The 13,768-nt window shown below is 38.2% G+C and overlaps 1 protein-coding gene across 2 annotated transcripts in view; it reads right to left on the bottom strand.

Annotated features, from left to right (window-relative positions):
* The window catches only part of RASA2 (RAS p21 protein activator 2), a 149,896-nt gene that overhangs the window by 32,636 nt on the left and 103,492 nt on the right, over positions 1–13,768 (bottom strand). For both annotated transcript variants that reach the window (XM_066350484.1, XM_066350485.1), the window contains exons 10-14: positions 7,115–7,271; positions 6,554–6,702; positions 5,770–5,884; positions 4,021–4,095; positions 3,076–3,199 (exon numbers count right to left, since the gene is read on the bottom strand). In XM_066350484.1, coding sequence (XP_066206581.1) covers positions 3,076–3,199; positions 4,021–4,095; positions 5,770–5,884; positions 6,554–6,702; positions 7,115–7,271 — 620 coding nt within the window. The remainder of the gene's footprint in view (positions 1–3,075; positions 3,200–4,020; positions 4,096–5,769; positions 5,885–6,553; positions 6,703–7,114; positions 7,272–13,768) is intronic.

Here is a 13,768-nt window from a genome sequence, read left to right as displayed (position 1 = left end):
GAGCTCTCTAAGAGTTTCCTCTGACTTTTTGAGTCTCTTTTCTCTTTTCTTCTCTGCTTTCATGCCTTCATTCCAGTTGTCCTCTAACTCGCTTATTCGATCCTCTGGTATATCCTGTTTTTAATTCCTTCCAGTGTGGTCTTTATTTCTGATATTGTATTTGTCATCTCTGACTGATTCTTTTTTATACTTGCTATTTCTTTATTTAGGTGTTCATAATGACCACCCATTGTTGTTCTAAGATCCCTAATCATCCTTACAATCATTATTTTGAACTCCGCATCTGGAAGTTTGATTATTTCCATATCACTCAGTTCATCTCTTGAAGGTGTCTCTTGTGGTTTCATTTGGATTGCACTTCTTTGTCTTCTCATCATCTGTTTTTGGGTGTGTTATTTGTAGAGTTGGTTGAGTCTAGGCTTGGTGTTGTCTGCCTCGTTTTCAGTTGAGTTATTTCTAGGTCTTCTTGGGTTGGTATCAGCTGTTATCTGTAATCCACTTTCGGGTTTGGGCAGCTTTGAAGTCTTGATTTGTTTGTTTTCTTAACAGGTGATAGTCTTGTTTACTGATCTCAGCAGGGGGCTTCCTTGAAACTGTATCCAGGAATGAGATGGGTGTAACCTGAGACTCTGAAGGCCTCTTTAGCCAGCTAATCTCACTGGGGGCAGGGTGTTTTCTCAGCTTCAGTAGGGGGAGGTGTATCTCAGATCTCCATGGAGACCTCAGTTACTGTCCCTCCTCCCCACTTCTTGTTTTCAGCTGTATCTTGTTGCGCTGATTGGAGCTGGATAGATGTCCGGAGATCTCTGATCCGGAAGCACTTCAGCTGTTTTGTGAAAGGTTCAGTCCCTCCAGCTATGGCCGCCTCCAGCATGGATGAGTCAGCTTTTTTAGTTCGTTTCCTGCATTCCTTAGCCCCTCACAGTCTGTCCCTCTCCCTGTCCTTTCCGTTTGGGAGATAAGCTGGTCTTTTCAACACACCTCGCTCCCTGGTTGCCAGGCAAGTGGCTGTGAGCAGTAGTTTCTGCTCTTTTCCCTGTGTGAGATCCCCTCTGGGCTCTCAGCCTCACCCCCCCCCCCTCCATTCCTGTAAGCAGAGGAGATTCAGGCACTCCCAGGATTGTTGTGGCTTCTTCTTTGCTCCTTGGTTTTTGAGAGCTGTTCTTGCAGTTCAGAGTTGGTTTTTCATGCTGATTTTTCCTAAATTGATTTGTATTCCAGTGTATTCCAGTTTGGTGGTGAGAGCTGGGTGTCTGTGCGTCTGCCTACTCCGCTGCCATCTTTTTCCCAACCTTTAATTCTTTAATAATACTTGCTTCCCACCCTGGCCAGGTAACTCAATTGGTTAGAGCATCACCTGACACACCAAGGTTTTGGGTTGAATCCCTGGTCAGGACCCATACAAGAACCAACTAATGAATGCACAAATAAGTGCAACAACTCGATGTTTCTCTCTCTCTCTCTGAAATCAATAAATAAAAATGAAAATAAATAATATACTTGCTTTCCACTCATTGTCTCCTTCCCTACTTCCCAACTCATCTTCTTCCCAGAGTATTAGGAACAAATGAGAAACTACAAAATTATTTTATAACAACAAACCTATCACTCCTACAGTCTACTGAAAATATGAAAACATATTAATACTTAAGCCAACAAAAAAGCAGTCAAGGAGATACTTTTGCATTTATAAAAAAAAATCATAAAATATGTTTTTAGATTTTTATATAAACAAGATTAAATAGATAAAGAATATTTAAGGGTAAGATTACTGGGTAGAGTACTGTAATTAGTAGCATGCTTTGGAATAGGCTAGGCCCAGGTTTGAGACCCTGCTTGGCCCATTGGCCATGTCATGGATCTTGTGCACGTTATTTAAACTCTAAACCTGTTTCATTCTCTACCTAAGGGGAGCAGTACCTGCCCTCATGTGGTGTTGTGTAGATGAGAGTAGGCAATAATGCAGGCTAGCATGTGTTTTTTCAGTCACTAAGCATTTGATGATCTTACTAAAATATAATTTCAGTCAGCATTTCATCTTTGCATATGTTAATGTCTCTGCTCCCCTTATTTTTGTTACAAAGACTAGATCCAGTATACTTATTGAAGTTAATTGTTTATGTATTCACTATAAATAGCAAAGACATCTAGCTTTGAATTTATCCACATGCTAATTAGATGACTCAGTTCCATCACTTTAGCACTGGGTAAATTTAGTGGAGGGTCGGAGCACTACACACATATGCATGCACTTACACACACTTAAAAGAACATTATAAAATAGCAAAATCTCTTCAGATGGTAGTAGAAATAAACTTAAGGTTTCACATAGCTGGGTAAGAGTAATAATTTAAGTAGCTGCCTTATCTCCTCCTCTGTTCCCCTACTGCAAGGAGATCTGGAAAGATAGCTATAGCAAGTTTATTTACTTATCAGAGAAGCATTAAATAAGAGTAATTCAAAATATTGACAATCAGAGCTAGAAACTCTTAATTTTATGACATGTTTCTAAGCAAAGCCTTAACGCTGCTGTGCAAAACTAAACCATGCCAGTTACTGACCTAAGTACCACAAACCTCTATCTATACTACAGTAGAGATATGCTAATTACTAAAACCATTTCTGTAAAGACCTGTCACTACCAAAACCTTATCATGCTCAATCTGTTAAATCTAGTCAGTTGTATGGAACTAAAAATTTTCACTATATAAATGTATGCAAGTAGAAAGGAGTTGGTACAAATATGTAAGAAAGATTTTTGTTTATTATATTTAACAATCTCATAAGCAACTAATACATATTTATGTTATAGTTCTAGATTTTGCCTTTTTAAAAAACAATGGTGATTTTGATTTGCTCTTTGTAGAAAGTTGTCACTATATTAAAATAGAATATGTTTTGAGATTAGAAAATTAAATCAGATATTTCATTAAAAAGCAAGAACGGTTTTGGAAAACTAAGACTATACATACCTATAAACTGTAAACATTTTACATAAACCAGATATACAGTAAGTCTCCAAAAATAATCAAATATTGAAAAAAAAAGGCATGTTTTAGTAACACAGGCACTTACTAGGAAATCTTTGAGTAGCCAGTTGCCTTAGAGAATAAAAGATATCACACATAACAGTGGGGCAGCTCATACTTGATTTTATGATTGTACTGAATAACTTGTCTACATAGTAGCGTAGATTTTCCTGTAGGATTTAAAAAGGTAAACATTAAGATTTTGACTTTTACACATCTTTAGTAGCCTTCATGAAAAAAAAAACGCAATGAAAATGAGCTCTATTAGACAGTCACCATCTAGTATTCTCCCTTCCAAGTACTAACCAGGCCCGACCCTGCTTAGATTCCGAGATCAGACGAGATTGGGCGCGTTCAGGATGGTATGGCCGTAGACACCATCTAGTATTCTAAAGCTCTGCTTCTTTTCTCTAAACTCATTCAGTTAAAGAACAATTTGCATCTCGACCTCATGTGATATACTGGATTTAGACTAGCTAGATGTAAGAAGTGAATGTATGGAATAAACTGCACAAGAGGCAACAAAGAGTAAAATGATCCCAAGGGAAATTAGGAAAATAACTCAGATATGCAGGCACATAGACACTGTGGCACTGTTATTTACTGCAATGAAAATTTGTGACTAACAAAACTGTCGTTTCCTGGAGCCAAGTTTAAGTACTGGTTAACCAAGGCATTGTGCTCCTTGACCTGATCACTTTGAACGTAAAAAGCAACTAGAATGGGGCTGCAATTAGATATAACCTTACTTCACGACTGTTATTAGAGCCAAAAAGAGACAATCAAGAACAAAAATAAAGTATAACCCAATGAGGAGATAACAACACTCTAAAAACTAGACACAGGAAATGCTGCTAAGGGTATGGGCATTATGTAAAGAAAAAAAAGTACTGCTTCCCTCTGTACAGCATTACGACAATGTAGGTGGGAGATAGGTATGTATAACTTCAAGGCCAATTTTAATGGCGTTATAGAGATAACAAGGACTTACCTTATTATTTTCTACATTATCCCCCTCTTTCAATTTAATAGGATCAATTTCACAAGATTTTGAGGATTCGCATATCTGGAAAATAGATTTATTTTTCATTTAATGCTCTTTTAAAATAGCAGAATGAAAATCTTATTTTTCGCCTGACCAGGTGGTGGCGCAGTGGATAGAGCATCGGACTGGAATGTGGAGGACCCAGGTTCGAGACCTCAAGGTTGCCAGCTTGAGCGTGGGCTCATCTGGTTTGAGCAAAGCTCACCAGCTTGAACCCAAGGTCACTAGCTTGAGAAAGGGGTAACTCGGTCTGCTGAAGGCCCACAGTCAAGGCACATATGAGAAATCAATCAATGAACAAGGCAGGGGTCCCCAAATTGCGGCCCCCTGAGGCCATTTATCCGGCCCCCACCACACTTCTGGAAGGGGCACCTCTTTCACTGGTGGTTAGTGAGAGGAGCACAGGATGCGTCTGTGCTCCTGGAGTACTGTATGTGGCGGTGCCGCAAAGCGCAGCGTTGTACAGTACTACTTCTGGTGCCGCAGGATGCGCGTCATGGCTCCGGAAGCACATCATATCACTTGTTACGGCTAGCAGTGACAAATATGGAACTGGACATTGACCATCTCATTAGCCAAAAGCAGGCCCATAGTTCCCATTGAAATACTGGTCAGTTTGTTGATTTAAATTTACTTGTTCTTTATTTTAAATATTGTATTTGTTCCCGTTTTGTTTTTTTACTTTAAAATGAGATATGTGCAGTGTGCATAGGGATTTGTTCATAGTTTTTTTATAGTCTGGACCTCCAATGGTCTGAGGGACAGTGAACTGGCCCCCTGTGTAAAAAGTTTGGGGACCCCTGAACTAAGGTGTCACAATGAAAAACTAATGATTGATGCTTCTCATCTCTCTCCATTCCTGTCTGTCCCTATCTATCCTTCTCTCTGACTCTCTGTCTCTGTAAAAAAAAAAAAAGAAAATCTTATTTTTCTTTTTCTAAATATTATTTTTCTGATAATAAAAATTAATTATAAAAATTAAAACTGTAACAAAATTTAAAACCCAGAGTGAAATAAGTAAATCAGAAAAAAACAAGAACTGCAGGATTCCATACATTGGTGGGACATAAAAATGAGACTAAGAGACATGGACAAGAGAGTGGTGGTTATGGGGGGGCGGGGGGAGGGAAGGAGGGAGAGGGGGAGAGGGAGGGGGAGGGGCACAAAGAAAACTAGATAGAAGGTGACGGAGGACAATCTGACTTTGGGTGATGGGTATGCAACAAAATTGACAGACATGATAACCTGGACATGTTTTCTTTGAATATATGTACCCTGATTTATTGATGTCACCTTATTAAAATTAATAAAAATTTATTTATTAAAAAAAATTAAAACAATAAAAATAAAAAATTAAAAAAAAAATTTAAAACCCCTACCCAGAGATAATATATGTAATACTCCCAAAGAACTATATAAAAAAATTTCTTATATATAAATATTTGAAACTCTAGCTAAAACAGAAATAAAATAACAAAGAAATAATTATGTAGATTATACCACAATGTGTCCTTAGAGTAAAAATCCATTGATGAAACAGTAAATAATTAATTTTACTTCTAAAGTGTTTGGCCTTATTCTTTCAGTAATACTTTAATGGTTATCATTTTCATCAATAGAACACTAAATGAAAAGTGATACTATAATAAGGCCATACAAACTATTATTATCAGAGTACATATGTTTATTCCTTACCTCATCTAGAATAGGTTTTAATGTTACTTTCAGGTAGTGTCCTCCCACTATTTTCATCATTTCATCCAGACATCGGGTAGCCAAGGAATTTCCTCTAAAAATTGTGTTTGCATCTCTGAAACACAGGTAGAAATAGGTGAAAATAAGTGTAGTAAAAAAAGGCTGTCTAATCAATAATATGAAATATCTGACTTGGCCATACACATAATTTTAGTCATTTTTACCATATCAAAGCTTGCTGCTATTAGGATTGTCAAATGTATAAAAACTACTTACCAAAAATATAAGAAAATAAGTTAAAAAAAAAAAGCAAACCACATTTATGAATTGCAAATATGGTATGTCTGTGTATGTGTTGTGTATGATGTTTGTATAAAAAGACAGCATAAGATTCTGATAAGAACAGCAAGCCACCCAGTTGTTTTTTATAATGTCACACCTGTACACATAAGGGTGATATAGTATAATGCACAAGGAAAAAGAAACTTCTGACCTGGTATTTTATTTGTAATAAGTGAATCATTATAACAAGAAGGAAAAAAATTAGTAACAAGAAATTTCAATACCATGTAAAAAATATCTGTCATTAATTGTTAATTTTACCATTGGTGGATACTGTTTACTAATTTAAAGAAATGCTTTTTAGTATACACTAAGTAGTTCTTTTTAGACTATGATACTGTAAAGATGGTCAATATAAAAAAACTAAGATTACAACAACAATCTGACAAACTAAGGTCCAAATTCAACAATACATAATTAACATTTACTCTAACTCTCTTACTGTGTTTCCTTCAAGTCTAATTCAGCCACTGCAGTGGCAAAAGGAACCAGTTTATCATGGTGCAGCAGCAGTCGTACAAGGGGTAAAACAGCATCATTTTTATCTCGACATATTTCACCCAAAATGTAAGCAGCTGAGGCAGATATTGGCTGAAATACAAAAAGGTAGAAAACAAGCACAAAATCAAGGAAAAATAACTAAATGTTTAACCACTAGCCTGTAAAAGTAAATCAAATATAGTAACTATAAGAGACGAAATTTAGAGCTCATATTGGAATCACAGTACTATAGCTCAGATGAAGTAAATGTGTGTGTGTGTGTGTGTGTGTGTGTGTGTACATAGGGATAGGCAAAAATAGATTTACAGTAATTAATAAATTAACACAAAAATAAACTGCATTTTGCATACTCACAACTGTAAACCTACTTTTGCCCACCCCCGTATATATATATTTTTGTTTTAATAAAACTTGACACTCACGCTGAAATCTTTTCCTCATCATTTACAGAATTGTTTTAGCCTTTTCAGATTAAATCATACATTTAAGATTTTTAAAATACCTGAATATCTGGTGACTTTAGCAGCAAAGTTCTCAAAGGACCATAGTACTCTGAAGGAAGCACATAGTCTTCTGTATAACATATATTTAATCGAAGAGACCCCAGGTCATCAGTTTTAGATGACTTGTTTCCATTGTCTCTTGGTTGTAGCAAGTACCTAAAATAAAGATATAGTCAATTCCATGTGATGATAATTAGCATCCAAGTTAGTAAGGTAAATAAACAGGTAAACTATAAAAAACTAAATCAAAAAGTTAACTTAATAGATAAGGTTATGACACTTCATAAGTAGCAGACTATTAATCTTCAGAGGCTTAATATTGGTTGAACTAGAAAGCTATAATTCGATTTTTATACTGGAAACAGAAAGTATAGATAATATAAAAATTAAGATCTCAAAGGGATTTACTAGAGTTTGATTACCTTGTAGCTTTAGAAAAAAAAAGAAAAGTAAAACATATAAAATTCAATATTATCAAAACTAAGTAGATGTGAACTTGTGTTCTGTAAAGGATATATAAGATGTAAGAAATCTGAGGTGGCAAGATGGCGATGGAGTAGATGAACGTACCAACTTCCACCTCCCAGTACCAAGGTGGATTACAACTTAATTTTAAGAACAATCACCTAGAAAAACCAACTTTGGACTAAACAAAGAGGACTCTAATCAAGGAACACTGAAGAAACCACACTGAGACTGGTAGGAAAAGCAGAAACAACAGAGAGGGAGCAAAAAGTAGCCAAGGGACTCGCATGGCAGGAAGGGAGTTTAGCGGAGAGGGGAGGGTCCTGGGCCCCAGGAACAAAGCCCCAGCCTGCAGCCCCAGAGCCTAGAAGAGGTGTACGGACAGTATTTAGCTGGGAAACAAGCTGGGATACTGTTTGCGAGAAAGAGACAGATTTCTCAGACCCAGGATTCGTCTTAAAGGGACAGCACAGAAAACCTCTTTCACAACCACTCACCTGGGGCTCTGGCGGACAGGGAGAGCTGAGATGACTAGAGTAGCAGGAAGAGAGTGTAATCTAGGAGGCACAAGGAGAAACACTTTGCTACTCTAACCCCTGGGCTGAGTCACTCCCCAAATCTAAAGTGAATATTTTTCCTGGAACCAGCAATACAAGCAAAGGGAAGCAGGTCACCAGCCAAACAGAAGCTCCTCTGATGCAGTCAGAGCAAAGAATCGCTTAGAAGCAGGGAGCCATCGGGGATACAGAATTGAGTGATAAGGTCTGAAGCTGCATCGCCATCCCCACACTGTGGAGTGCTTGCCGGAGGGCAGGCGGTGGCGGTGGAAGCCGATGGCTGGTAGCAGCTGCAGCCCAGGCTTGAGCACAGTCCTGCCTGGCAGGGGCGAGGCTGGGGGCCGGTGGCTGCTGCGGAAGGGGCACACAAAAGTGGTCCAACATGTGGCTGAGGGCCAGGCGTTGCAAGAGCAGTCCCACTGGCTGTTCCGCCCACAAGGGCAAGGCAGAAACCTGGGAACCGGCTGAGACGTGTGGCTGGGCACAGAAGAACAGCCCCGCCCAGAGAACAAGCTGAGACTTGCAGCTGGGCACAGGACCACAGTCCCACCCGTGGGGGCCAGGCTGAGGCAGGGGGCTAGCCAAGGCTTGCAGCCCAAATGAGGGAAAGGAGTCCCACCGGTGGGGGAAGGGAGAAGGCTGGGGGCGACCAGGGCTTGCAGTGTAGGCACATGAGCGCAGTCCCACTTTTGAGGGTGGTGTGGAGGCCGGGCCAGCCAAGGCTTGTAGCCCAGGCATGTGAACACAGTTCTGCCCAGAGAGGCAAGGCAGAAGCCGCAGCGATAGCTGCAGTAGGCCAGCGCAGGCAAAACCTGTGCCCCAACACCCAAGGGGGCGGCAGAGAGGGTAGCAGGCCTGCAGACAGACCACACCTAAGGAACGCAGAGGCCACACCCACTGGACTCCTGTGGCCACACCCTTCTTATACACAAACAAAATGGGAAGGCAGAGAAATGTAACTCAAATGAATCAACAAGAGAAATCCCCAGAGAAAGATCTGAATGAGAGAGAAATAACCAATTTATCGGATGCAGAGTTTAAAATGATTGTTAGGATGCTCAAAGATCTTAGAGCAACAATGGATGGACATAACGAGCACCTAAATAAAGAGATAGCAAGTATAAAAAACCATTGAAATAATAAAAAAGAGTCAGTCAGAAATGACAAATACAATATCAGAAATGAAGACAACACTAGAAGGAATTAAAAGGAGGATGGAGGAAGCTGAGGATCGAATCAGCGAGTTAGAGGACAAGATAAAGGAAAGCATGGAAGCAGAGCAGAAAAAAGAAAAAAGGCTCAAAAAGTCTAGGAAACTCTAATAAAGCTCTGTGACAACATGAAGAGAAATAACATCCATATAATAGGGGTTCCTGAAGAAAAAGAGAAAGAACAAAAGATAAAGAATCTAACTGGAAAAAATCATAGTTGAAAACTTCCCTAAATTAATGCAGAAAAAGTCACACAAGTTCAAGAGGCACAAAGAGTTCCATTAAGAATGAACCCAAAGCCTGACCAGGTGGTGGCGCAGTGGATGGAGCGTCGGACTGGGATGCCGAGGACCCAGGTTCGAGACCCCGAGGTTGCCAGCTTGAGTGTGGGCTCATCTGGTTTGAGCGGGGGCCCGCCGGCTTGAACCCAAGGTCGCTGGCTCCAGCAGGGGGTTACTCGGTCTGCTGAAGGCCCACGATCAGGGCACATATGAGAGAGCAATCAATGAACAACTAAGGTATCACAACACGCAATGAAAAACTAATGATTGATGCTTCTTGTCTCTCTCCATTCCTGTCTGTCTGTCCCTGTCTATCCCTCTCTCTGACTCACTCTCTGCCTCTGTAAAAAAAAAAAAAAAAAAAAAAAAAAGAATGAACCCAAAGAAGCCAACACCAAGATACATCATAATTAAAAAACAAATTTTAAGAGATAAAGAAAGAACACTAAAAGCTGTAAGAGAAAAGCACTCTACTACCTACAGAAGAGCCCCCATAAGGATGACATCTGACTTTTCAATGGAAACATTAAAGGCCAGAAGGGAATGGCAAGAGATATTCAAAGTAATGCAAAACAAGAGCCTATAACCAAGACTTCTCTATCCAGCAGAGCTACCATTTAAAATTGAAGGAGAAATAAAAAGTTTTCCAGACAAAAAAACTCAAGAAATTCATTACAACGAATCCAATGCTGCAAGAAATGTTAAGGGGCCTGCTGTAAACAGAACAAAGGAGGGGAAAAATCTAATAAAAGAGGAATGTAGCTTTAAAAAATAAAATGGCAATAAACAACTACATATCAATAATAACCTTAAATGTAAATGAAATAAATGCTCTAATCAAAAGACATAGGGTAGCTGCATGGATAAGAAAACAGGACCCATACATATGCTATCTACAAGAGACATATCTCAAAACAAAAGATACACATAGACTGAAAGTAAAGACATAAAAAAATATTTCATGCAAATGGAAATGAAAAAAAAAGTTGGGGTAGCAATACTTATATCAGACAAAATAGACTTTAAAACAAAGGCTACAATAAGGGATAAAGGACACTACATAATGATAAAAAGAGCAATCCAACAGGAAGATATAACCATTATAAATATCTGTGCACCTAACACAGGAGCACCTAAATATATAAAGCAGATTTTGATGAGCATAAAGGGCGAGATCAACAGCAAAATAGCAGGGGATTTCAATATCCCACTAACATCACTAGATAGATCCTCAAGAAAGAAAATTAACAAAGAAACAGCAGGCTTAAAGGACACACTAGATCAACTGGATTTAATAGCTATTTTCAGAACCTTTCACCCTAAAGCACCAGAAAATCCATCCTTTTCAAGTGCTCATGGTACATTCTCTAGGATAGACCACACACTAGGACACAAAACGAGTCTCAAGAAATTTAAGATTGAAATCATATCAAGCATCTTCTTGGACCACAATGGCATGAGACTAGAAATCAACTACAATAGAAAAACTAAAAAACACTCAAACATTTGGAAACTAAATAGCAAGTTATTAAATAATGAATAGGTTAAGAATGAGATCAAGAAAGAAAAAATTTCCATGAAACAAATGAAAACAAACATACAACTCAAAATTTATTTAACACAACAAAAGCAGTCCTGAGAGGGAAGTTCATAGCACTACAGGCATACCTTAAGAAGCTAGAAAAAGCTCCAATAAACAATTTAACAATGCATCTAAAAGAACTAGAAAAAGAAGAGCAAGAAAAGCACAGAGGAAGTAGAAGGAAGGAAATAATAAAGATCAGAGCGGAAATAAATGACATAGAGGCTAAAAAAACAATACAGAGGATCAATGAAACCAAGAGCTGGTTCTTTGAAAAGGTAAACAAGATTGATGAACCCTTGGCCAGACTCACCAAGAAAAAAAGAGAGAGGATTCAAATAAATAAAATTAGAAATTAAAGAGAAGTAACAACTGACACAGCAGAAATACAAAGGATTGTAACAAAATACTATGAAGAACTGTATACCATAAAATTAGACAACTTAGGTAAAATGGACTTTTCCTCAGAACATATAATCTTTCAAAAATCAATATAAAAGAATCAGAAAACCTATACAGACTGATTTCATCAAATGAAATTGAAAGTTATCAAAAAAACTCCAAACAAACAAAAGCCCTGGGCCAAATGGCTTCACAGGCAAATATTACCAAATATTCAAAGAAGAACTAACTCCTATCCTCAAGCTATTTCAAAAAATTCAAGAGGGAGACTTCTGAACTCCTTTTATGAGGTGAGCATAATACTGATTCCAAAACCAGGCAAAGACACTACAAAAAAAGAAAACTATAGATCAATATTCCTGATGAACTTAGATACTAAAATTCTCAACAAAATATTAGCAAACTAGATCCAGCAATACATGAAAAAAATCATACATCGTGATCAGGTGGGATTTATTCTAGGGAGACAAGACTGGTACAATATCTGCAAATCAATCAATGTGATTGTACACATGAACAAAAAGGAAGGAGAAAAACCACATGATAATATCAATAGATGCAAAAAAAGCATCTGATAAAATCCAGCACTCATTTATCATCAAACTCTCAGCAAAGTGGGAATACAGGGATCATACCTCAACATGATAACAACCATCTATAACAAACCCAAAGCCAACACCACAATCAATAGGCAAAAATAAAAAGAAATACCCTTAAGAGCAAGAAAAAGGCAGCAGTGCACCCATTCACCACTTTTTTTTTAAACACATGTCATATTTATTTATTTATTTATTTATTTTAATTCATTTTAGAGAGGAGAGAGAAAGGGAGAGAGAGAGAGACAGAGAGAGAAGGTGGGGAGGAGCTGGAAGCATCAACTCCCATATGTGCCTTGACCAGGCAAGCCCAGGGTTTCGAACCGGCGACCTCAGCATTTCCAGGTTGACACTTTATCCACTGTGCCACCACAGGTCAGGCCCCATTCACCACTTTTATTAAACATAGTTCTGTAAGTCCTAGCCACAGCAATTAGACAAGAAGAAGAAATAAAAAGCATCCAAATTGGAAAAGAGTAAAACTATCATTATTTGCTGATGATAAGATATTGTATATAGAAAGCCCTAAAGTCTCAGTCAAAAAACTACTGGACCTGATAAATGAATTCAGCAAGGTGGCAGGATATAAAATCAATATTCAGAAATCAGTGGCATTTTTATACACCAACAATGAACTGTCTGAAAGAGAAATTAAGAAAACAATCCCCTTCATTATTGCAATAACAAAAAAAATAAAGTACCTAGGAGTAAATTTAACCAAAGAGGTTAAAGACTTGTACTCAGAAAATTATAAAACATTGATAAAGAAAATCAAGGAAGATACAAATAAATGGAAGCATATACTGTGTTCATGGATAGGAAGAATAAACATCATTTAAAATGTCTGTATTAGCCTGACCGGGCGGTGGCGCAGTGGATAGAGCGTCGGACTGGGATGCAGAGCACCCAGGTTTGAGACCCTGAAGTCGCCAACTTGAGCACGGACTCATCTGGTTTGAGCAAACATTCCACCAGCTTGAGCCCAAGGTCGCTGGCTCCAGCAAGGGGTTACTCGGTCTGCTGAAGGCCCGCGGTCAAGGCACATATGAGAAAGCAATCAATGAACAACTAAGGTGTTGCAACGTGCAATGAAAAACTAATGATTGATGCTTCTCATCTTTCTCCATTCCTGTCTGTCTGTCCCTGTCTATCCCTCTCTCTGACTCACTCTCTGTCTCTATAAAAAAAAAAAAGAAAAAAAGTCTGTATTACCCAAAGCAATCTATAAACTCAATGCAGTTCTTATTGACATACTTCAAAGATATAGAACAAATATTCCAAAAATTTATATGGAACCGAAAAAGAACACAAATAGCCTCAGCAATCCTGAAAAAGAACAATAAAGTGGGAGGTATCACACTTCCTGATAACAAGTTATACTATAAGGCCACTGTACTCAAAACAGCTTGGTACTGGCATAAGAACAGGCATATAGATCAATGGAACAGAACAGAGAACCCAGAAGTAAAGCCACACCGTTATGGACAATTGATATTTGACAAAGGAGGTAAGAGCATACAATGGAGTAAATACAGTCTCTTTAACAAATGGTGTTGGGA

Source organism: Saccopteryx leptura, chromosome 10 (assembly GCF_036850995.1).
Source record: "Saccopteryx leptura isolate mSacLep1 chromosome 10, mSacLep1_pri_phased_curated, whole genome shotgun sequence".
NCBI classification, from domain to species: domain Eukaryota; kingdom Metazoa; phylum Chordata; class Mammalia; order Chiroptera; family Emballonuridae; genus Saccopteryx; species Saccopteryx leptura.
The sequence above is the reverse complement of the archived record's forward strand: the minus strand, read 5'-3'. Positions and strand labels throughout refer to the sequence as shown.